This window comes from Talpa occidentalis, unplaced genomic scaffold (genome assembly GCF_014898055.3).
Source record: "Talpa occidentalis isolate TD23 unplaced genomic scaffold, MPIMG_talOcc4v2.1 talOcc4.16, whole genome shotgun sequence".
Lineage (NCBI taxonomy): Eukaryota > Metazoa > Chordata > Mammalia > Eulipotyphla > Talpidae > Talpa > Talpa occidentalis.
The window spans coordinates 8,720,542-8,745,110 of record NW_023601653.1 but is presented as its reverse complement, the minus strand read 5'-3'; the positions used below and the strand labels follow the sequence as shown (position 1 = coordinate 8,745,110).

The following is a 24,569-nucleotide window of genomic DNA, read 5'->3' as shown; positions in this document are numbered from 1 at the left end:
TGGTTAGTAAGTTCCTGAAGAACATAGGATGGAGTTCTGTATGAGAAGCTGATGTGTCTGCAAAGAGGAAGTCTCCATCACAAACACCCCATGGTTGCAGAACCAGCTTCTAGGTGAGTTCATGAATCTCTCTTTCTCGATTCTTTTCTTACCCACTGAGGGGCAGGAATAACATTGCTGTTCCCAAGGCATAATTAAAGTATGGGCATCTAAGGTATGACTGGAATAGATCAAGATGCATTCAGTGGCCAAAATCACATCCCCATCGATGGGCTCATCCTGAATTAAGTCACGCATGGGTCATGCCAGGAGATTTGAAGGAATGAAACCAAAATGAGAATGTTCCCTGGCTAAGGCCATTCATTGCCTTACAGACACGTTGACTGCGCCCTCACACACCCGATGGGTTGGGGACCAGGGGGGACAGAGATTAATTAAGATCCAACTTAATCACTCAGGAACTCATGCGGAAGACTGAACATCACAAAACCCTGGTGCTGTGGGGGTAAATCTTAATCCCTTCTCCCAATACTGGGCTAGTAGAGAGCAAACAGGCATGCCCACAGGGGCTGTGGCGATGACACACACACAGAAGGTCACAATGACCTGCAGCAAATCACACCTCAGCAGCACTTACTGTCTACCAGACAGATCCGAAGCACTCGGCTATTAACTCCACCCACACTTATAACCACAGGGTGGCTATTCTTATTATTCCCATTTTAGGTGCTGTTAACTTACAACAACCATATAGCTACTATGGGGTAGGAATGGGGTGTGCACCTAAAGGGCCTAACTGAAGTCTCTGTTCTCAATCATGGGCAGCATATAGCCGCTAATGCAATCCACCTCCTTACAGGAAATAACTTTCCTGACAAACAGGGCTTTTTTAAATTTAGGTATAATTGACATGTAACATCGTGTAAGTTTAATTGTACCCCATATAGATTTGCTACATTTATATTGCAATAGGACTGCATTGTAGCTTTAGCTATGGCTCTCTCTTACCACATCATTATGATTTTTTTTTTTTTGCGTGAGTACAATTACAATCTAGTCTCCTAGCAAATTTAATGTTTATAATGCAGTTTTGTGGTCTATAATCACTGTCCCGTTATCAGATCGCCTGGACTTATTTATCTACCAGTTGCAAGTATATACCCTTGAATAGTAACCCCCACCCACCCCTGCACCCCCTGCCTCTGTAACCACCCCTCCCTCTCTGGTTTTTGCAGTTTGGTTTATTTAGAAGCCACATAGAAGAGTTATCTAGCAGTATTCCTGACTTAGTTTCTAAATACTCCCCCATCACATATCACTGAAAACTCTGACTGGGCCACAGGTAACATAGTCAGCTGAGAACACTCAACATCAAGGTCAGGCGCTGGGCTAAAAAAAATACAGAAGCCTGCAAAGGCCACAGAGGCATTTTGGTTACCACAGATGGGCAGAGGGATGGACAGGTCAGGTCAGAGGGCCTGGAAGTAACACCTCTGCAGAAATTAGCCCCTAAAGTCAGGACCTGAAGATGATGTTTCCAGCAGCACAGAGCAGAGGGGCTGCAGGCTGCAGAGAGGAGCCTCGAGCAAGCAGCAGGACAGGAGATGATGCAGACTGGGCCAGAAAGAGGACAGGCACTCAGCAGCCCTGGGGACAGTGAGGTGATTTCTTAGCAAGGAAGTAGACTGATGTCTGAGCCTGCTGAACAAGCTGTGATTTGACTCTGCTGACTGTGTATTACAGACTCTAAGTGTTTCCTGCTCCCAAGTGCAGGCTCCGTGGCTCCCAGCCTGGCCTGCCTTCTCCAGGAATGGAGAGATGCACGGAGAGTCAGAGTGTCAGGCATACGTGACCTGGAGGCATTCATTCCTGCTTTTAATGCACACTTACTGGGTGCCCACTATGCGCCACAACCAGGTGGGACGTGGAGGAGAGTGTGGCAAAGTGGGTGGCACACACCTGGCTCCCCGTAGCAACAAGGTCAAGGTGAGTCTCCTTCCCTCCCTCCAGTCTCCAATACCACGGAGTCTAGCCAGGCCAGAGCTGAGCTCAGCCCCTGGCCTCCCTTGCCCCTCAGTGGGGGGCACCCATAGATTCCTGCTTACCAGTCGGTGTGGGCATCATCGATGACCAACAGGACCCTGGGTCTTTGAACAATGGGCGTGGAGGGGCCTGGTGGCTCCATCAGCCCTGAGGGGGTCTGCAAGCTCTGCTTCATGGCACTGGAAAAGGAGCTGAACAGGCTGGACCCTGGTGAGGAGAAGGAGGCCGCCAGGGGTTGGGGGTGCCTTCGCTCCATGGCCGGGGACGCAGGGGAGCTGGTGGAGCTGTCTGGGCGCTGCAGGTCCGTCATGTAGCCATTGGGCAGGTTGGCCACGAAGCTGCTGTCCGAGAGGCGCCGCCGGAGGAAATTCATGGCTGCGGATGGATGGATGGCTTGTCTCTACTCAGATGTGTCCAGGTGTGCCCAGGACAGAGGCAGCAGGTAGAGGGGGTGGGAGGGTCTTGGACCAGAAGAGCAGGGCAATCTTGCACCTGCTGACTTCTGTCTGCTGTCTTTGCTTAACCTGTGGGGACAAACCCATACATTAGTGAACGAGACTTCTACCTCCTCAAGGGCAAATAGATATGGCCCCTTCCAGTCGTGCTGCTGGGGCGATGCAAATGGGGGCCTCCTTTTGGAGAGGAATTTGGTGAGTGTAATTAGAGCACATCCTTTTAGCTTACAGTTTTCATTATTCTGGGATTCTATCCCAAGAAAGGAATCTGAGTTACAAAAAAAAGCCTCCTGTACAAATATATTTATCATAACACTATTTACAATAGCACAATACAATAACACTATTTACAATAGCACAATACCACGGTCAATCACAGGACAATGAACAAATAAACTACAACTAGTCACTCGGTGGAAGCTTCTGTGGCTATTAAAAAGGGGCACTTACAAAGAAATATTAGTAATGTCAAAAAAAAAAGCCACATTTTAAGTTAAATTTAAAGGGTCATGACCCAAAAAGGTAGGCTACAGGATGACTACAACCACATAAAAGTTGAAATAACAGAAAGAAAATGCGTCAAAATATTAACAGTGACTTCATTTGCATAATGAGATTACATGACTGTTTATCTTTTTCCTTTCACTTACTTGTATTTTCCAGATATTCTAGAATACATATTTCTATGGACTAAATTGGGTTCCCTGCCCCAAATTCGTATGTTAGTTGTGTTTTTTTTTTAAATAAATGCACTAGATCAAATAGCGACAGCTCCCTAGTAATCTTAGTTGATTGAATTTTTATCATGAATGGAGATTGAATTGCCAAGTGATTTCCTAAGTATTTGAGAGGATTATATCTTTTTTAAAAACCACTTATTTGCTTAATGTAATGAATTACACAAATTTTCAAATGTTACACCAAACTTGCACTCCTGAGACAAATCCTACTTGGTCATAGTGAGTTATCCTTTTTATGTATTGTTTAATTCAATCTGATAATGTTTTGTTGAGGATTTTTATGTCCCTACTCATGAGAAATAGTGTTCTATAATTTTCTTTCTTCGCAATGTCTTTGCCAGGTTTTGCTATCAGGGTAATGCTGATATCACAAAATATATTAGGAAGTGTTTTCAAGTTTTCTATTTTCTGAGTTTATGTAATATTGGTATTTTTCCCTTAAATTATTGGCAGGAGTCAACAGTGAAGCCATCTGGGACTGATGTTTCCTCTGTGGGAAGGTTTTTTTAAATAATGAACACAATCCCTTTGATAAATCTATTTATAATCTGTGTTTCTTGTTATTTAAGTATTGGCAATATGTGATTTCAGGCAATGTCCCCATTTCATCTTAGTTGTGAAATGCATTAGCATAAAGTTGTTCATTATATTTCCTTCTAACCTTTCATTTTCTGTAGGCTCTATAGTGATTTCTCCTGAACTTCCTAATATTGGAAATTTATTTTTCTTTTTGATTCATCTGCGTACTAGGAATTTATAAATTGTATTAATCTTCAAAAATACATAGTTTTAAAATTTTTCTCCACTGTTTTCTATGTCACTTAAATCTGCTCTTTATTGCTTCTTATTTTGGGTTTAAGGGTTCATTCTCTGGATTCTTTTTTTTTTTAAAAAGATTTATTTATTTTTATGCATACAAGAGCTGGGGTACAGGCCAGAGGTGGGGGCGGGCGGTGAGAGGATTCACCAGAGACAGAGTGGGGAACAGAACAGGCAGACTGACTGAAATACACTGCTGAGGGGAGCAGCGAGCGAGTCAGGAGAGGTCTGCTACACCATGTGGGTTGCTTCCTGGCCAGCCAGGGATGGAACTAGTGCTGCAGAGGCTGCGGATTGCTTCATAGTGCTGTGCTTAACCTCTTGTGCCACCAGGGAGGCCCTGTTCTGTGGATTCTTACGATGGAAATGGGGACCATTAATCTGAAGTCTTCTTGTCTAATATAAGCATTTAAAGAAATGCATTTCCACCTGAGCACTGCTTTAGCTGCATCTCAGAAATGTGACCCATATTTTCATTATTATTTAATTTAAATTATTCTTAATTATTTGAGATTATTTTTGACTCATGTCTCATTTAAACATGTTTAATTTTCCAATTCTTCTGCTCTTTCAGATATGTTACACTCATTGCTTTTAATGTGATTCATTGGTGCTTAATGAACATAGTCTGTAAGATTTAAAAACTGTCATCTCTGACATTTATTGAGATTAATTTTATGGCTCAATATGTTCTACCTTGATGAATGTCCCATTTGCACTTGAAAAGAATGTGTATTTTGCACTTGTTGGGGATAATGTTCTATAAATATCAATTAGATTGTTGTAAGTCAGGTTCCCCAGCCAGGAAGCTGTTTTGTCTTGGTGATTTGCAAGCAGGAAGCTTCTCTTCAAGTGCTCCCATGATTAATAACCATGGGTGAGTATGAAGAGCAGAAATGGGCTGAAAGAGGGATTGAACTATAACACAGAATTCACACAGACTCAGTTGAGTTTACTGGAAACAAGGAACTGGGCATCTCTTTAAATGTCCCCATTTTCCAGGCATTCTGACTTGTTAAGCCAGTAAAATGGCTACTCTTGGCTGAAGGTCTAGCAGCTACTGGTCATGTGGACCAGGGGTGCTTTCAGAGAAGAAACGCCAAGGCAGTGGATCTTCCTAAGTGGTGCAGGAAGTTCCCTTCTTCAGCAGTCAAATACCCTCTCGATTCTACCAACTATTTAATTCGTTCTAGGACTCGCAAATAGTTTCTTTTAAATATTTTATTTAGAGTTTTTCATTATCACCTATGAACAGATGAGTCCAACACAAGGTTGAAAGAACTCAACCTCTTTCATTTTGGAAATACTAGGTAGAAAAGTCACCAAAATGCTAGTTATCCTTTGCCCAATTCCAGTGTTGGTCAGAGGCTTGCCCTGTAACTTCTCCCCACCACAGGGCCCAGTGGAGCTTACAATCTGGTTAAGAGAAGCAGATCATGAACAAGTGAGCAAATATTTATGAGTTGGGACAAATGGTTGGGAGGAACACACAAAGCGCTAGCATAGAGAGTAATTTGGGGAGGGTCTTCAGACAGGGGGATCAGAGAGGGCCTCTCTGAGGAGGTGACCTTTAAACTAATTAATGAAGGAGCAGCGAGGGAGAAAAGCATGTTCAAAGGCCTTGTGGTTGGCAAGAGTAGGGCACGTTTGGAGAATAGAAGAAAGGCCAGCTCACCTAGGAAACAAGAAGGAGATTTTTATGAGGAAATCTTTGGCGACATAGAGGCCAGATTATAGAGGGCATACTAAAGATAATTTTGATTTTAATCCAAGTGTGAAAGTAAGCCATGGGAAGTTATAAGCAAGAGGGAGACCTCACCTAGACTGCCTGGCTACCAAACTGTAGAAGATATGTATGAGCAAGAGAGGTAAGCAGGGCACCGAGGCTGCGGTAGAGATTAACAGGGAAGCAGGAGTGTGAGTCAGGAGGGTGTTGTGGCCATCTGGGTCCTCACCCAAGAATGAAATGTTGTTATGTGATTTGAGAGCTGTCTTTCTGTGTGTGGGCCACTTCTTGTGCCCCTAGACACTGGGCTCTCCTCAGTGGTAAACAATCTGATGGAAGGGCAAGGTGAGGATGGGAGGGGTTGTGGGAGGAAGAGCACAGAAATGAAGGGAAGAAGATTCCTAATAGAAGAGATGAAATAGAATCCAGTAAATCTGCTGAGCACTCAGCCCCATGCTGTGCCACCACTGGCCAGTAGAGGGCAGAGGTGGCCACAACAGATGGAAAACTAACACTTGATTCAAGCAACTTTGATATGGTGGAAAATTCTGCCCTTCAGCATTATCTAAAAAAAAATCAAAAATTGTATTTTTATAAAAGATTAAGAAATAAAGAATGGAGAAATAAATAAAATGTCAAAGAAAGTAGAGAAACAGAAAGTAGGGGAGAGAAAGGTAAAGCAACTTTGCAGGCTTATTCCTTGGAGGCTGTGGCGTGAGGAAGACTTAACTGGGAAGGGTAAAAAAAAAAAAGCTGGAGACTTGTCAGTAAGTCACAGGGACACAGATTTTGCATCAAAGCAGGAAGAACTCCATTAGAGTAAGAGTTGCTTCAGAGTGACCCAGTGATTTGGGGGAAAGATGGGCATCCAGTTAGCCTGGACGTGACAGTGGACATCCCTGGTCAGATGTCTCGCAGACACCCCGTCCAGCAACTTGCTCTTCCCCAGACGAGTTTAAGCTCCTGAACATCTCCTCGCCACTCCCTCCAGGAAGTCCACCCTCCATTCACTCACTTTCGCCAGAAACCCACGTCTCCTCCTTGACTGCTGCTTAACCTGCACCAGCCACCAGCAGCTCCAGCCACTCAGTCACCAGACCTGTCGGTTCTGTCCCCCCAAACAGCTGCCCTATCATCTCTCAATTGTTCCTACCATAGCTTTGTTCACATGCTGCTAAATTAAAAAATGGGCCAAAGACCTTCACAGACACCTCACTGAAGAGGTGGCAGGATGGCAGGTTAGCATAAGAGGCGCCAAGTCACATGTCTTAGGGAAATGCAAACTACAACCACAAGATGCCACTGAATACCTGTCACGGTGGCCAAAGTCCAGAATACTGATAACACCACATGCTGACACTTGGGCACTTGAAACAGCTCTGCAAACATCAGTGGGATGGTGTTTCACTAGCTGACACCCGCATTTCTCCCAAAGGTACATCAGATAAGAATTATTCAAGGTGACTTCCAACACCGACCTTCCTGCTCATCAGTTACCGCAGCCCTGGCTGTTCCTTCACCTGGAACGTTTTTGCCAGGTACCCTCATCTCTTGCAGCTAGCCAGTCAAAGGTCATCCAGAGAGTCCTGCCCTGCCCACCGGATGTTATAATCCCACTGCTTGCCACACTGGATCTCTCCTACTGTTTACTTGTTCTTTTTCCATAGCAAGCATCTCCTGGTATAAATGATATCATTTACTTATTTACTTTGCTTTGTTAATTTTCTGCCCCCTCTGATAGGTTGCAAGTGTCCCAAGATCAAAAAGCATTTATTTGTTCACTGGTGTATCCCAAGCACCTAACACAGTGACTGGACGTAGTAGGGACTCAAGAAGTGTTGAGTAAAACTCTTTAAAATAACAGGGATGAGGGGCCTCCCTGGTGGCGCAAGGGGTTAAGACGCAGCACTCTGAAGCTATCCACAGCCACTGCAACATGAGTTCCATCCCCGGCCAGGGAGCTACCCACATAGCACAGCAGACCTCTCCTGTCTCGCCCGCTGCTCCCCTCAGCAGTGTATTTCAGTCGATCTTCCTGTTCTGCTGCCCACTCTGTCTCTGGTGAATCCTCACCCACCGCATCTCTGGCTTGCACCACAGCTCTTGTGTGCATAAATAAACAAATATTTAAAAAAAAACAAAAACCAGGAATGAAATGAAACTATGCTCACCACTGGTTTGGAAAGACTAAAGGTGTGATTATGTGAAAGAAAGCAGCCCTCACAGTGCCTGACACATAAGCCTGCATTGAACCAAAAATGGGACATCTGATTTCATTGTTCAGTAAGCTTCTCCCCTACATAAGCCCATCCAGACCCCATTTTCCGCTCCAGGAGTGCTGAAAGATTGTCTTTTTTTCTCCCTTACTAAGAACCTGCATTTGGGTAATTACCAGAGGCTAAAGTCCCTTCTGCAGGAGCAGAAAGTTAAAAAATTCATGGAGACACGTGGACGGGGGCCAAGTGGAGTCCAGGGGGAGGCTAAGAGCCCAGACCGTGCCACCCCTACCCCCCAGTGCAGAGCTAAGTGACCTTTAACTTCCTGGAAAAAGGTCAAACTCGCCTCTGCAGCAGGGAGCAGCTCCTTCTCCACACACAGGCCCTGGGGCCTTTCATCCTCTGTGCTCTTCCCCAGCCACAGCCACATGAAAGCGGTGCTGCCTTTGATGAGTTCAGAGCCACTCACACAGCCCTGATCTCCTGTGAGTGGCTGTGCTGGTTCCCACAGGTGGGAGGCAGGAGGACCCCAGCCTCGGAGAGCGGAGCTAGGGTTTGTAGGTGTGAGCTGGCAACTCCCTCCCCTGTTCGCGAACACCCCAGAGGGTCAGGAAATATCCTGGGAGAGATTCCCCTAGAGGTCCAGAGAGGTGAGACTCCCCCCATGTATTTATAACCAGCCTTCCTGATCCAAAATATATTCAGAGAAAGGCCAAAACTCGGGGTTACAAAACATGTTCTCGTACATGTAGGGAGGGATTTCTAAGATGATACATTGGAAGGCTGGAAAAACAAACATGTTTGAATATTTATTTCAGTTTTTTACTTCATTTCTCAATTTCTTTGTCAGTGTGTGTGTGTGTGTGTGTGTGTGTGTGTGTGTGTGTGTTCTTCTTACAGGGGCAATATGTTAGTAAGGTGTACATGATTTGTAAATAAATAAATACACCTATGTGGGGGTGGGCAATTCTGTGTAAGCACACCAGGGTTCGACTCCAGACCCCAATAAAGCCAGCAGTTAGTCACAGGAAGGTTTTGGTTTCCCAGTGCCTGTGAAAGAGAGGTTTACACTGTCATCTATTAAGAGTCCAATAGCATTATGGCAAAAACAAAAACAAAAACAAACAATAAGCACAGCTTAATTGCATGGACGTGATATAGAGCAGCCAGGGCCACTAACACCTGCCAAGGACACTGTCCAAATAGTGTATGGGTCACTGTTTGGGTTTTTTTACTAGTCATGGGTTCAACCGTCCCTTCGGGTAGTTCTACTTCACCACCACCCACTGAATAAAGTCTTTATTTCTTGAGATAAATCTAATCAATACTTGCTGTGGCCCTGTGTAAAGGATGTATGATGAACTCACTTTCCCTAAGCCAACCACAGCGCTGGAGTTGCTGGGCTCCCCCAGGTCCCCTTTTCTGCCAAATGCCGCTTGGTGACCGAGGGCACCCCCAGGCTGACATAAAACCCCGCGATCATATTACTGCAACATCTCACCCCTACAATCAAATCTCCCAGTGGCCCCAGGGTGAACTGTGGCCCAAGTTCTTCTATATCTTTGAACAGTGCAGTCTCCATTGCACCAGAACAGGGTCCCAGAGCACCTCCCCATGGACTGGCCCCTGCTGGGGTCCTATGGCCACTCCTAGGAGAGCACCTGAGACTAAGGGCTATGGCTGCTGTGCCACCTGCCTGGAAGCACACCCAAGCCCCAGCCTCTCCCTCCATCCCTGCCAAAGAACCCCAGAAAGCTGTGTCCTGATTTCATTAAGAACACTTGGCTATTGGGGCTCCCCGATGGCGCAGGGGTTAAAGTCTCAGTGCTATCAAGCTATTGCCAATCACTGCAGCATGAGTTCGATTCCTGGCCAGGGAGCTGACCTACATGGTGCAGCAGACCTCTCCTGCCTCGTGCGCTGCTCCCCTCAGCAGTGTATTTCAGTAGATCCGCCTGTCCTGCTCCCCACTCTGTCTGGTGAATCCTCTCACTCCCTACACCCCAGTTCTTAGATGCATAAATAAATAACAATAAATCTTTTTTTTTTAAAAAAAAAAGAAAGAAAACCTGACTATTGTATGCTCTGGGGAACACTGGTATCAAGGGACACAGACACATCAGTGTGGGTCTGAGTGCAGTCCCCACGGATGCGCCCCTGAAGCATCATGTGCCCGAAAATCTTGCTCACACCTCACTCTCTAGCAACAGGCCAGAACACAGAACATTTAGATTATTTCTCAATGCGATCAGGAAGCTCTGAGATTTGGGTATGTCATTGGATGCAGCGTGCGGCTGGGGGTAGGGGAAAGCAGTGGGACCACTTGATGGGTAACACAGATCTGGAATCTTCCTCCAGCAGAGTCCCCCTGGCTCATTTTACATGTGGGCTTGCTCAGAAGATGCAGGGGCGGAAAGACAAATACCAGATGATTTCACTCACGTGTGGAATACAGAGGAACAAAGCAAAGGAACTGACAGAACTAAACCAAAGCAAAGTCTGGAAATGGCTGCAGAATTGAGGCCACTAGATGGGGAGGCGGGGTGGGAGCCAAGGAGGGGGAGGCCCACTGGTGTGCAATGAGGGGAGAAGGGAGCTCTGGGGTGGGTGGGGCGTGATGATGCACATCTGAGTAGGTGTGAGCCTCTTTCTCTGAATCACATACAGTGCTGTGAACCAGTGTTACCCCAAATAAATAAGTGGTAATAAATAAAGAGGCAACGTGGGCAGCATCAACTCCATCTTCTTTGTTTTTATCCCTTTGCCAAGGGCACTTCCAAGGAGGCGCCATCTTGGTGAGGAAGCTGTGCTTTCTGGCCCCCCTCGGCTTGCCTTCTCTGCTTCCCTCTTCTCTGCCCTCTCAGTTATTTATCTTCTATTCCTCCCCCAGGTCAGAGCTGCTTCTTCTGACTAAAACTGAATTAGCAAGGGACTTGGGATTTGATAGTGTTTCTTACTCAGTCCATTTAAGTCAACGCCTTTCTACAGCATTTCCAGTGTAAGGTGAATTGTTATCACTTGGGGAGCACCTAGGAGGTACCAAACACTCAGACAAGCTATACAGCTTGGTGCGCAAGGATAATAAAGTCCTAAGTTTCTCTATTGTGTCCTAATATTATATTTAAAATGTAAGTCACAGCCCGATATTATGTATATCCTAATGCACCTGTTCTCATTCACATATTAATTAGAATCATCATGATGGTGTTATTTCCTATAAGCAGATTCTGCTCGGAAGCCCCCAGTGGGGTCCAGTGACTTATCCAAGATCCCGCAGCAGGTCAGCATTAGGAGTGAATTCATATCCACTTACTGCAAGGCCTAAATGCACAGGGATCACAGGATCCCATTCAACTGCCTCATTTAATGAGGAAAGAGACAAGAGCTCAGCAGAGAGGAGTGAGTTTTATTTAACACTGGCTCCTCGAATCATCTCACATCCTTATGAGATGTCAGTCATTATAAACACTGTCTCCATTTTCAGGGGTGGAAACGGAGGTCAGTGGCTTGCCCAAGACCTTCCGTCTGCTCCCTGGTGGAGCTGGGCCATCTCCCCCCTCAGTAAACACCCCACCAGCGTTCAGCTGGAAATGTGGGGGGGTTCTAGGACTCTGCCCTCCCCAGCCTCCCACACCCAGCAGCTGGCCTGAGTCCAGCAGTTGGGTCCTGGCTCCAGTCTTGACCCCACTCTGTTCCTTCCTCAGACGGGCACAGGGCACCAGGCAGCCCGGCCACAGCACCCAGGAGGCAGCCCTCAGGTCCAGTTTCATTGTCAGTGGGACCAGAGCTGGGCCCAATCCCATGTGAGTGGAAGGAGCAGAGTGGGCCGGACTCAGGATTTTCTGGTCCTTATCATCTTCCTCTCTCTCAGAACCAGGCCCAGCAGTCATGTGGGCCACGCTGATCAGCACCAGCCACACGGAGGAGCCTTCAGGCCATGCCTGTGACCGAGAACACATTTGCCTCAGGCCAGCAAAGCACAGGCTCTCTGCCCCCCATGGGAGTCTTTGCAGGACGTAAATTCCAGCCGCTGGGCTGCGTGTTCCATGGTGCTTTCTCGACAGGGGGAGGGAGGCGTGGGCAGGACTAGGGCTGACAGCCCGCGTGAGAGAGAAGAGCAGTGGTGATGATGGGGTGAGGTGGGGGTCAGCTACTGTTCATGGAGCCTCTTTGGGGAGTCTGGCCTGGCATGGACACCCCAAGGATGGCCCCAAAGCTCATAACCCTGGCCGGGAAGTGCCGTCAGCCCTGGTTCATGGTGGATAGAACCCAGGTCCAGAGATAAGCAGCTCACTCAGTCACCCAACTTGTAAACTGTGTTCACTGCTGTCAGGGACTGTTTGAAGCATGGGACATGCATTGTCACCTCTTCCCTCCAGCCTTATGGGGTAGGTGTGCCATTATCACCTGCATCTTAAAGATGGGGACCCAAAGTCACCATGGCCTCAAACCCCAGCCACCTTGCTGCAGTGCGTGGCCCTAACCACTAGGCAGCACTGCCCCTCCATGGGATTAGCTTGTTACCTGGCCCCTCCGGAGCGAGGGCCTATTCATTGTCTGACACGATGGTGCCAGCCCTCCATGAGCTGGATCTGGCTCCTCACGTGTAAACAGCTCAGCTCTACAGAGCTGCTCAGTTTTCCCATCCCCTGCACCGGGCCCCACAACAGCTCATACAGCCTGTCCCTGTGCCTGGCAGGACTGCCCTTGGCTGGCCTACGATCCTCAGCTGGTTATTCTGGCTCAGCCCACTGGCTCTTCCCTCCTCCTCTAGGAAGCGTCCCTGACTACTCTCACCAGCCAATTAGGATTAAGAGCTGCCAGCCCCTGCAGAGCCCTGCACTGGCCTGTCACTGCAGGTGGAGGAGGGGCAGGTCTGTCTGCAGACTCTGAGTTGGGGACAGCGGCAGCAGCACCTGTCAGGAGGGACACCCACGTGGCCAAGGGCCAAACCAGATGTGCACTCCGCCTCTCTGCAGGTCAGAGAGCACAGGGGGCCAGGCACGCAGCCTTCTCCCGAGAGATGAGGGGGCTCTGGGGGGCCCACTCAGACCTGCCTTGAACCTGAGGATGCAGAGGAAGGGCTGGAATGGGGATACCTCCTACCTGGAAGAGCTGAATGAAGCTATTGACAGGTGAGAGAGACAGAGACGGGGTGGGAAAGTCAGACAGCGAGGAGGAGAGAGAAACAAAGAGACACGCAGAGATGGAGACCAGAGAGAGACAGGGAAGCAGAAAGAGAGAAGCACACACGTAAACACAGAGACACAGAGACGGTCACACATGCAGTCGGAGACCGAGACATACACAGAGACAATAAGACACCCAGAGAGACAGTGAGACAGAGACACACACTCAGAGAGACACGGCGAGATACGCAGAGAGATAGGGAGAGAGAGGCATGCGCAGGGTCAGAGGAAGAAACACACAGGGAGAGACAAAGAGACACAGAAAGAGAGACACGGAGACAGGAGTGGAGAGAGAGAGGAATAGGCAGGGATACCGGGAGAGAAAAAGAAAGAGAGAGACAGAGAGAAAAGAGCGGCAGCGAGAGACAGGCGCTCTAGACGGACCGACGCGGAGAGACAGGTGGAGAGAGGCAGGCTGAGGAATGAGACAGACGCGGCGGCAGAGAGGGAGGGCCCGGCGCCGCCCAGCCAGGCCAGGCAAGGGCAGGACTCAAGCTCATCGACCTTCCCCCGTGGCTCCCGGGTCCCCGCCCAGGCCGCCTCCGTGCAGCTGGTGCTGGCCAGCTCCTGGCCGGGCACCCTGGGCCACTGCGGCAGCTCATGCCGGGGGCAGCGCAGACAGAGCCCCAGACCTCGTCATTCGACCTCGTCCACGAGAATCCCGGGTCCCCCGCCTCTCCCAGCCGCACACTGCCCCCTTTCCATGCACCCCCTCTCAGCACACACCCCACCTGCGCTCAGCGGGAAATGCGGGCGGTTCTCGGCCTCTGCCCTCCGCAGCCTCCCACACCCAGCAGCAGCAGCTCCGGCCTCTGCCTCGGCTTCTGGACACCCACATCTTCTACTCCACGGTCACCGCCCGGGGCCGCGCCCCCTTCCTGTCTCAGCTGGGGGCCCGGGAAGCTCTGCTGTGCCCCCACGTCCCCACCGCGTGTTTTATGACCCCGTCCTGCTGTGGCCGCCGTGGTCCTGGGGTGGCGGCCGGCGTGCATCACCCCCACGCAGCCCGCAGCCCCTGCGCCCTCACCCCGCACTCGTGCCGCATGCAGAGTGGCCTTCCTTCCGTTTGCAGACAGGCCAGCCGCCCCCTCCGTCACCCCTGCCCACCAGCCCTCAGGCCCCCGCCCTGGACTGTCCCTCTTCCTTGTGGTTCAGGTGCCACCTCCAAAGTCACTTCCTCAGAGCCCTTCCCCACAACCCCATGAAATGCCGACCCTGCCCCCACATTACATGTCCATGATCCTGAGGCATTTCCTTTAGAGCGGGAGGGCCTGCACCCCCGCTGGACCCCCCACGACCTTGCTGCTTGTCCTCCACGCCCAGGATAGGGACCGTCCGCGGGGCGCCTGGCAATCACCCGGGGAAGAACTCGGGCCCCGGGAGGCCGTGGGGTCTGGTCTGGAGGACAGAGCTCTGCGGGGTGGGGTGGTGGTGCGGGGCCCTCGCGAGGGGTGGGAGGAGGTGCCTGTGAGACCTCAGATCCAAGCACACGGCACCGGGACCCAGCACCCCGCGCCCGGCACTCTACCCCCACGACGGCCCAGACGAGGGTGTCACTTGTCCAAGGTCCCTCAGCGACATGGAGCCCAGGCCAAGTTCACGCAGAGCTCCTGAGCCTTCAGCCAGCGTTTTCATCCGTCTCCCAAATTCTCACCCTCACCATCCAGGCTTCCAGGCTAGCAGCGCACACGGGGAGTCGCTCCCTTCACCTTCTCCAGATTTTTTCTCTTAAATAACAAAATGATCATCACCGCCACGGGCCGGCTGCGTACTCAGGCACTGAGCTAGTTACAGGCATCCTCGCGCATCCTCCCTCACCCCTGTGAAGCGAATAATCATCAAGCCTTGTACAGATGAGGAAACTGAGGCTTGGGGCACAGCAGGGGTACAGCAAATGCAGAACACCCCGTGCCCGGTAGGTGGCAGAATGGAGTTTGGCTTCTAGATCAGGCCAGTCTGGCTCCTGGGGCAGCCCAGGACCCCCGACTCCCGGCCAGCTGGCCGGCTCCTCTCACCTCTGCTGGCACCATCACCAGTGGGGAACTCCCTGGCAGCCTGCCGGAGCCCTCTGCTGCAGAGTCCGCAGTGCCCTTCACCCAGGGAAGCCTGAGTCTGGGTGCTGGCTCGGAAAGCTCTGGGAACAGCCGGCTCAGCTGCAGGTTTGGGGACACACTCACCTCCTGTGGCTGGAGGGGCTGGCGCCTCCCTGCCTGCAGGTACAGTGGCAGGTGTGGACACAGCTGGCTTGCAGGTTTTCACGAAAGAAGGTAGGTGGCTGCTGCACTGCCAGCTCTGTGGGCCTAAAAGTAATGATGGTGATGGTGCTAGAACAACAAGAAAGCGCCCGACGTTCATACGCTGCCCCTGTGTGCCGAGCCTCAGTCACAGAGTCAGCCAGACCACACAAACCGCGATCCTTTGTTCTGTCCCCGCTCTACGTACACAGGAAACTGAGGCTCCAAAAAGTAGTCACCTGTCCAGTTGCCTGTGTGCTCAGTGTGACTCAGGATTCAGCTCAATGGGGTGACTCCTCTCCCCCACCCTGCCTCCATCATCAGCACCCCCGCATGGCTCCCTGCTATCAGCCCTCCTACAGGCAAGCCCTTCAGCAACCCCTCTACTCCCTGCCCAGGGTGGGGCCTCTTCTCTCATTTGTTCAAGAGGCTTTTACCAGAGCTGAGAGCCACAGCTTTCATTCTCACCTTCAAGGGCAAGAACTCAAGCCAGAAAGGTGATCATTTTTCCACCTTCTTTCATTCCGATTTCTAATAATACTGGTCAGACTCAATAATAACCACATTTTCTGCATTCTTGCTCCCTGCCAGGCACTCGTATAAGCACATTACTGTCACTCTCCTGTGGCCCTAGCCACCCCTTGAAGAAGGTTCTGCTGGGCCTCCCCCGGTGGCGCAGTGGTTGAGCCCTGGCTTGCAAAGCTGCCCGCAGCCTCTGCAGCGCCGGTTCAATCCCTGGCCCCCAGGTGAGGGTGCCACATGGTGCACAGACCTCTCCTGCTGCACCCGCTGCTCTCCTCAGCAGTGTGTTTCGTCAGTCTGCCTGTTCTGCTCCCTGCTCTGGTGAATTCTCTCACCCTCCTGTGCTTCTCTCTGTACCCAGTGCTTGTATAAATAAATAAAAATAAAAATCTAAAAAAAAAAAAAAAGAAGGTTCTGCTACCCTGATTTTGGAGCAGAAGCAGCTGAAGCTCAGGTAGCTTCAGTCACTTGCCCAGAGTTGGCACAGAGAGGAGGTGACAGGCCCTAGCCCCCAGCACTGACTGTGGTGTTCAGGACCTTGACCCAGTGGTGCAGAGTCCCCTGTTACTCCTCTTCCTCTCCAGCAGCAACTGACTTCCAGGGTGCAGGAAAGGTGTTACCTGCACCCACGGCTTTAGTGGGCGCTGAGCAAATGCTAGAGGAATTGATGCTGAATTAACATGTGGTCTTATGCCTTTGTATACGCTGTCCACACTGCATGCCATCCTATTGAATTCTCCTCTAACCATGGCTGTGCCCACTGGATTATTAGTAAATGCTATTCCTCTTCCAAAACTCAGCAAGGCCATCCTCACCCAGAAAACCTCCCTCTTTCTCTCGGCCAAAGGAAACTTCTAGACTCTCCCAGACCACGTCGTGCTCCTGCACTATCTGGAGATCTTCTGCACTGCAAACGCAGCCACCCAACGCTATGGATTGAATATTTGAGTTTTTCCCCACCCCAAAACCCTTATGCCCAACACGAGAGTATTTGGAAAAGGGGCATTTGGGGGAACTAGCTTATGAAGTGGCACCCTTGTGAAGATTAAGAACCCTTGTAATAAGACGGGCAGGAGAGAGCTTGCTCCTCCTCCCTGCTCTCTGCCATGTGAGCACGAAGCATGAAGAAGTGCACCTGCAAGCCAGGGTGAAGTCCTCACTGGAATCCAGCCACGCTGCACCCTGATCACAGCCTGCGTCTCCAGAACTGTGGGAACTAAGTGTCTGCTGCTTAAGCTCCCGGTCAAGGGTCATGTGTTGGGGCAGCCTGAACTTACCGAGGCACCAATGCAGCGACAACTTGCACAGAAAAGGGAAAAGGTCCCAGGCCCCCTGGTCTGCAGCATCTCTCTGAACTTTACAAAAAAGGAGAAAAGCCCTTTCATCAGCTCTTATTGATTCTTCCTTAGGGAACAACACACGTGTATTTGGTTGTTTGCCTTCCCTGATTGACTTCAGCCACACAGACATGGTAAGTCAGAAAGAAGTTTGCTGCAGGAAGCACACCAGCTGCTCGGAGCAGGAGTGAAGGAGACAGATTTAGGCGAACTCTAGAAACACAGGGGTACGTGACCTCATGACACTTTCTGTTGCTCTTTCAAATCTCACAAAAGACACACCATGTTATTAACTAGATGAGAGAGAATAAAAGCCTTTGTTTTAATCCAAAAACTAAAATCAAAAAGTAAAATCTTTATGACATGAAACTTCATTATGCCTACGTGGAATTCCTCTAAGGAGAACACACATGTTTGTTCCATAGTAACCTGTGTGCTGTTGGTGTTACTACCACTTCTCCTGCTTCTCACCATCTGCAGATATTTCTAGAGGATCTATGCACCATAATAGTTAAAAGAATGGACCCTGAAGTCAAAACTAACTGGGCTGGTATTGCAGTGTTCCCACTTCCTAGCACAATGCCCAAGGTCATTCATTTTTCTGTGCTTCCGTTTGCTCATCATAAAAAGGGATAATGATTCTATTTCATTCACAGGCTTGTTGGGAGAATGAAATGGGTCATCCATATAAGCTGCTTGGAACTGTGCTTGGCACACATGCATGTGTGATCAACTAGTAGTCAGGCCACACGAAGATGAGCTGGCATCCTTGGAAAGTAGGCAGGATGGGGCCTCCCTGGTGGCGCAATGGGTTGAGCGCCGTGCAGCATGGATTTGATTGCCGGCCAGGGAGAAACCCACATGGCACAGCAGACCTCTCCTGCCTCGCCCGCTGCTCCCCTCAGCAGTGTCTTTGGTCTGTCTACCTGTTCTGCTCCCTGCTCTGTCTCTGGTGAGTTTTCTCGCCCTCCCATGTCTCTGAGCTGTACCCAAGTTCTTGTATGAATAAAAAAATCTTTAAAAAAAAACAAAGTAGGCAGGATGGTGGGCAGGAAGGAGAAGCAGAGTCTGTGAACTCTGCATGGGGCAGCCTTTTACAAACCTCTGCATGTATAAGAGCAGCCCCAGCCAGCTTGTCCACAAGAGCAGCAGCTTTCCCCAAAGGTGCTTCAGCACACAACACACAAATCCAACCACAGAAGCTACCATTTGCTATTAGGGAAATGCAATTAAAGTCATGATGAGTTGCCAGTATTTTAGCCTATTAGGATGGCGAAAATAAAAAGTACCAAAATTCAAGTACTGACAAGGATGCCAGACAATTAGAATTTTCACACTTTTGTTGATTGGAATGAAAATGGTATGGCCACACCGGAAAATAGTTTGGCGGTTCTTACAAAGTTAGGTGTAAATTCACCATATGTCCCAGCAATCTACCTCTCGGGTATTTACCCTAAAGAAGCGAAAACATCTGTTCATACAAAAACCTGAACACAAATGTTTATAGCAGCTCTATTCGCAACTGCCAAAAGCTCAAGTGAAATTCACAACTCAAGTGAAATTCCAGGGGTGAACGGCTAGACGGACCAGGGTACATTTGCACAACGGAATGCTCACCAGCAATAAAAATGAACAAACTGTTGACACACACAAAGCATGCTTGGCTCTTGAATCATGATGCTGGGGGGAAGAAGTGGTCTTTGAAGGCTACATACTGGACAATTTCATTTACGTGACATTTGTGAAGAGACAAAATATGAGCAGCGGAGAGTGGAGCTGTAGTTGTCAGGTGTTAGGGTGGGGAGTCTGGGACTAGACAGGGCGAGCAGGAGGGTGGCTTTGGGATGACAGAGTATTCTGGGCCCTCTGTGGGGAGGGGGTAGTTCTATGAATCTAAACATGTGCTCAAGGTCCTAGAACTCCACACATAAATTATTTTTTACCATATGGCAATCTGAAAATAAAATCAATTATAAGAATAAGTCAAACCATGTAGCCTTCTTGCTCAAAACCCCCAACTTAGGACAGAATCCAAACTTCTCTCCACAGTTCTTGAGTTGCCACCAGATCTGGTTTGGGGTACCGGCCTGTCACATCTTTCCCACAACCCCTTCCCCCACCCTGCTATCCCTTCCACCCCCTTGGCCCCATCTCTCTCCCCTCCCTCTTGACCTCAGCAAGCTCACTTCATTTATTAACATCCACTAGGTTTTGTCATTACTTTCCTTTGTCAAATCTTCTGCTATGAGAGCATTCACTATTTTTCCTTATCATTCTGATTCGCTTTACTATACTCCAGGGCTTTCCACATTGCTGTAAAGTGGCGCATTCTGTCTTTCCTTCTGGCTGAATAGTATCCTGCGGTGTGCATCTACTGCCTCTTCTTGATCCAGTCATCCACTGATGGACATTTGGGCTGCTTCCATGTCTGGCTATGGGGAACACTGCTGCAACAAACGCTGCAGAGCACACAGCTTTTTGAGTGGATAGTTTCATGCTCTTTGGATAGATGCTCAAGAGAGAGATGACTGGGCCCACGGTGCATGCATTTTTAGTTTAGGTAAATCCAGATCACTTTCCATGATGGCTGCACCTGTCACATCTCAGATGCTGCTCCTTGAGTCTCTTTACCTACCCTGAGACTCGCGTGCTGTTCCCTCTACCTGGAATTCTTTATTGCAGGTATTTCCAAAACCCACAGCCAAACTTCAGTAATGTCTTTGCTGAAATATGAAGTCTTCAGCGAGAACTTCTTTAAGTTTCCTATAATGACATCTCCCTTACGTTGCTTCATTTTTCCTCATGGCTCTCATCACTAACTGACATCACACACCATATTTGTTTTGTGGTTAGTTTCTATTATATTTCCCCTCCAGAATATAAGTTCCATGAGGGCAGAGATCTTGTCTATTGTATTCATCTTTACATCCTCAGCACCTGCCCATCACAAGGCAAGAGCTCCATAAATATGTTAAAGGGATGAATGAATTTGAACCAAAAAGAGATGAACATTCCGTGGCGACATTCCCAATGCTTTGAACTTAGATTTATACTTGTCGTAGCACTCTGCAAATAACCTACTCGCCTGAGTCAGGCAGTCCCAGCCTGGAGTATTTAATTCAGCTATTATTACCTTAAAAATGTATTAAGTTGAACAGTTCCCTTTTAATGCAGTTTTCTGGTGCATGTGCCTGGCAGGAGAATGAGCTTAATGTCACATAAGGTTTCCTAAAGTTTGCAGACTGCTACCAGAAGTGCTGTTAATGTGGACAAAGAAGTCTGGGGGACTTGGGACACACACACACACACACACAAACCACCTTTTCAAGGAGAACAAATAAATAAGCATTTACAAAATACCTACTGTGTGTATCCCAGGCACTCCCTAAGGTTTCCCTTCTAGTCCTCCATCCACCCTGCAAGGTGGGTGATTGATCCCGTTTTCAGAAGTGAAAACAACAACAGCAACACACCCACTGTCGCACAATGAGAGACCACACCTGGGGTTCAACTCAGGTCTGTGAGGCTTCCAACCTCATTCTTTTTCCACTTTGGATTTTAGAAGCAATATTCAGGGGCTGGAGGAACCAAACAGGACGTGTCAACCTCAAGAAATACCGAGAAATACCGAGATAGATAATTTTCAAAGACCAGCATGGACAAGTGTGCTAAAGCAAGTTGCTGATAACCTTCCAGTGAAAACACGCCTGCTCTGTGACAGTCCCTGGGCTCAGGGGTTCACATATAGTATCTCATTTAATGTGCAACATCATTCCTGAAAAAGTCACTAACATGCATGAAGGCATGAGAGACTGTTTACCCAAACAGAATGGCATAAACCCCACAAGCAGGCAGCTACCGAGAAGTCTCTACCCTACTCCATGCCAGGGAGCAATTTACAGTCACCTTAAAGACAGAACAGTATGAAGACACAGACAATTGGACAGAGAATGTCTTTGGCTACTTCTTTTATTTTAGGTCAGTTTTGCACCCAGCATAGGAACTATTGTTCAGGAACTACTGGCATCCATAAAAAACATTTAAAATGCAAATTTTTTGGCAATAAGGATATCTTCAAAGGGACTTTTGGTGATGAATGGTTTTTACCCCAGACAAAGGCTTTGGAGTCCAAAGAATGAGGACAATACAGCTCTATTTACTTCTGCTTGATAGAGAACAAAAAAATCTTCAATCTAGAAGTTAGAGGACACCCAACTGCTGCTCTTTGCCAGAGCAGCCATCCCTGAGGGGTACACCCTGTCCGAGGACAGGGGTGTGGACGGCGGAGCCTCTTCATGGACACCTGCCGCCACTGATACTCTCCTTCTACTTACCTGCTACATGCTCCTCCAACTTCTACCCATGGCTGCTAGCTTTGCCTGGCAGAAGAATCAGAACCTCTCTTTCCTATACTCAGTGGAATATTTGAAGCCTGGTTTTAGGATGATTCTTTGTTAACATTGCAGCAATCAAGAAAAAGAACCAAGTATCAGCTTTTTCCTAACTGCTTGATGGTTTTTATTTCTGGGTATACATCTCTGCAAATCCAAGATACTGACACCCACCTCTCCATGAGGCGGTTCTGCCCATTAATGAAGTTCCCTATTTGGGGAGCCGCACCCTTGGAAACACACAGCTTCATTGGGAAGACAAAGAGACCACTTGTCATGTAGGAAGTGTTGTCACGGGGGTATAAATCCAGCGCCAGTCACGTGCAGAGAGAGGGTCAGGATCACGCCCACCCACCCAGGAAGATTGCTGACTGGGTCACCTAGACCCTGGGGGCACAGCTTGCATCCTGCGGCTCCTTGAAGGAAAGGAACCAGGTCTGTTTGCTTACCAGCCCTCCCCCAGCCCCTTGCCTCAGACTCCTGCAGCAATGCCAAGTGCAGTCTGTGCTCAGTGCACCTGACACCTCACTCTGATGTTTCAGAGGGGTTTGGGGGTGAGAATAACTAAATTCCAATGACCCCAAAGTTCTCAATGAAGGTTTCCTTAAAAACCTCATTAATAATAACACAACCTCGAACACCTAAATCGAGGCGCCTTGGTCCCCATCACCTGTCCTCTATCAACCCACTGGGTGACATGGGACAAGCACACAGTGTCTCTGACCTCCGTCTGGTAGGGGCTTGGTTCCTAAGACTGTGAGGTCCCTCTCAGAAGCCAGTCATTATCTAATCATGTCCCAGATTGTAAACTGGATTATCCACAATAATCTGGCATGACAGATTGATTTTCAAATCAGTGTGTGATTTCTCAGAGAAAGAGAAGAATGCAAGGAGGCAAAGGGAGATAAGATTCCCACGCCAGCCCTTCCACGGTCCTGCCGTGTGCTGCTGCCCAGGATATTCCCCCGCACAGGACTGAATAGCAATCTCCCACCTACTGAGCACTCATCACCATCAGCCTTGATTTTCACATCTGTAGAGTGGGGTTAACCCCACCTACTCCCAGGGCTATCAGGACAGTGTAAAACACCCAGCAGCACCCAGCTGACACCTGTTGTGTGTACAATCCTTTACTGAAACATTTGCTACCCGTCCAACCCACGCAATCGACAAAACTCCAATTCCATAGACGTTTCACAGTCCTGTCACAGCTAGAAGGACTCTCCAGGTCCAGTCTTCAACTTTCTTCTGCCTCTGAGACTGATGAATGGGAGGGGTACAGAGGGGTACAGAGGCTGGCCCAAGGACCCACATGTTCTGCAGCAGCAAAGCCTGACCCAGAACACAGAGTGGCAGATGCCAGAGGTCATCCAAGACGCAAAACCACTCTCACTAAAGAAACTGAGGACTGCCTACTTACAACCAATTCTGAAAAAACGAAAATCACAGGACTTTTTACTTTTGCATTGTGTAGAAGACGGCAAGAGAACAGCAGCATGGTCGTCTGTCCACGAGATGCAAGGTTTTCTTGAATGAACGAGGAAATGAAGGTCAGCGTTCCTTGCTAGCAGCCTCTCCCAGGCACTCTGCTCTTCCTGTCCCTCCCCATTTCTACTTTTTTCAATTTGTACTTTGAGCAGATATATTTCCACTAGAACTCTCTCTGGACAAGGTGAGCAGGTTCGGGCTGGGGAAACAGTACAAGCCCCAGCAAACACAAATAAGACGATCACTCGGCTGTACTATCCAGTGATGCAAAAGGAATTCTCCCCATGCCTAACAGCTCCAGCATGGGACAACTAGAAAGTGCCAAAATTCATAAGGCACATCAATACCTCAAGATTCAGGGACCCAAGGGTCCTTGCAAACCATCTGCTCAAAATCCTGAGACCCTCAGGTGCTTCCGAAGAAAGCTCAGTCCAGACTCTACCAATGCCACCGGGCTGAGCAGGAGCACTGGAGAGGGTCCCCAGACAATGTAAGGAGGGGCCTGGGCTACAGTCAGCTCCAGGAGGGGGCAAACTTGATGCTTCCCTCCTGCCCCAGATTCCAGAGAAAAGTATTTATCTCCGGGGAGCATTCAACAGAAAATCACACCAGATCACGCTGTGCATAGCTCCTGGCAGCACACTCCCCACACAGTGTCTCCCAGATCTCCCAGATCTCAAACCCAAGCCTCACCTCGTGCACCTGAGCAAACAGATCCAGAGAGGAGCAGGTGCTGCCCGGCTCACAATGCAAGCACAGGTTGCTAGGGGCAGCCCTGCGGAGGACTTCAGTCTAGAGCTATTCCCTCCCACTGCCCCAGGCCACCCCCAATTCCAAAACCCTGGGCTCACCTCCAGGTTCTGAGGATCCCACCAGGACAAACTCTCAGAAGCAAGTGGCAGTTTAGCGGTGTCCAGAGGGAGCTCTGCAGGCCAGGGCAGCTGGGGCTGTGCCTGTGCCCAGTGGCAAGGAGAGACTGCAGCAAGGAACTTTGCAAGGGCTGTCTCTTCCCCAAAGGATCCCCTCCCTCTCCCCGCTCCTCCTCCTCCTCCCCCCTCCTCTGTAGTACTACAGAGACATGTGCTCGGCTCCAGGGAAGGTGAGGAGCAAGGCTCAGCTGCGCTCTGGGAGGAGACGGGCAACCATCTGCCGGCCGCTGTACATTCACACCTAGCTGAAGAGGAATAGAAAAGAAAACCCAGAACGCTCTTTCTGCTGCCACAGAATTATTAACCCTTGGTCTCCAGCTCAGCTCCTCACACAGCTGAAGCGCGAGAAACAATCCACTCACCCAATGGAGTGCCAGCCAGAGACATTACATCACCGGCCAGCACCGTCATTGGCTGATAATTCCTAGAAGGCAACATTCTGCTTCTAGGTGCTTAACCCTTCCACTTCACCAGAGCGAC

The 24,569-nt window shown here is 49.2% G+C and overlaps 1 protein-coding gene across 1 annotated transcript in view; it reads right to left on the bottom strand.

Annotated features, from left to right (window-relative positions):
- The window catches only part of SYN3 (synapsin III), a 404,870-nt gene that overhangs the window by 330,102 nt on the left and 50,199 nt on the right, over positions 1-24,569 (bottom strand). Inside the window, exon 3 of the mRNA XM_054696079.1 lies at positions 2,106-2,567. Coding sequence (XP_054552054.1) covers positions 2,106-2,416 — 311 coding nt within the window. The 5' untranslated portion in view covers positions 2,417-2,567. The remainder of the gene's footprint in view (positions 1-2,105; positions 2,568-24,569) is intronic.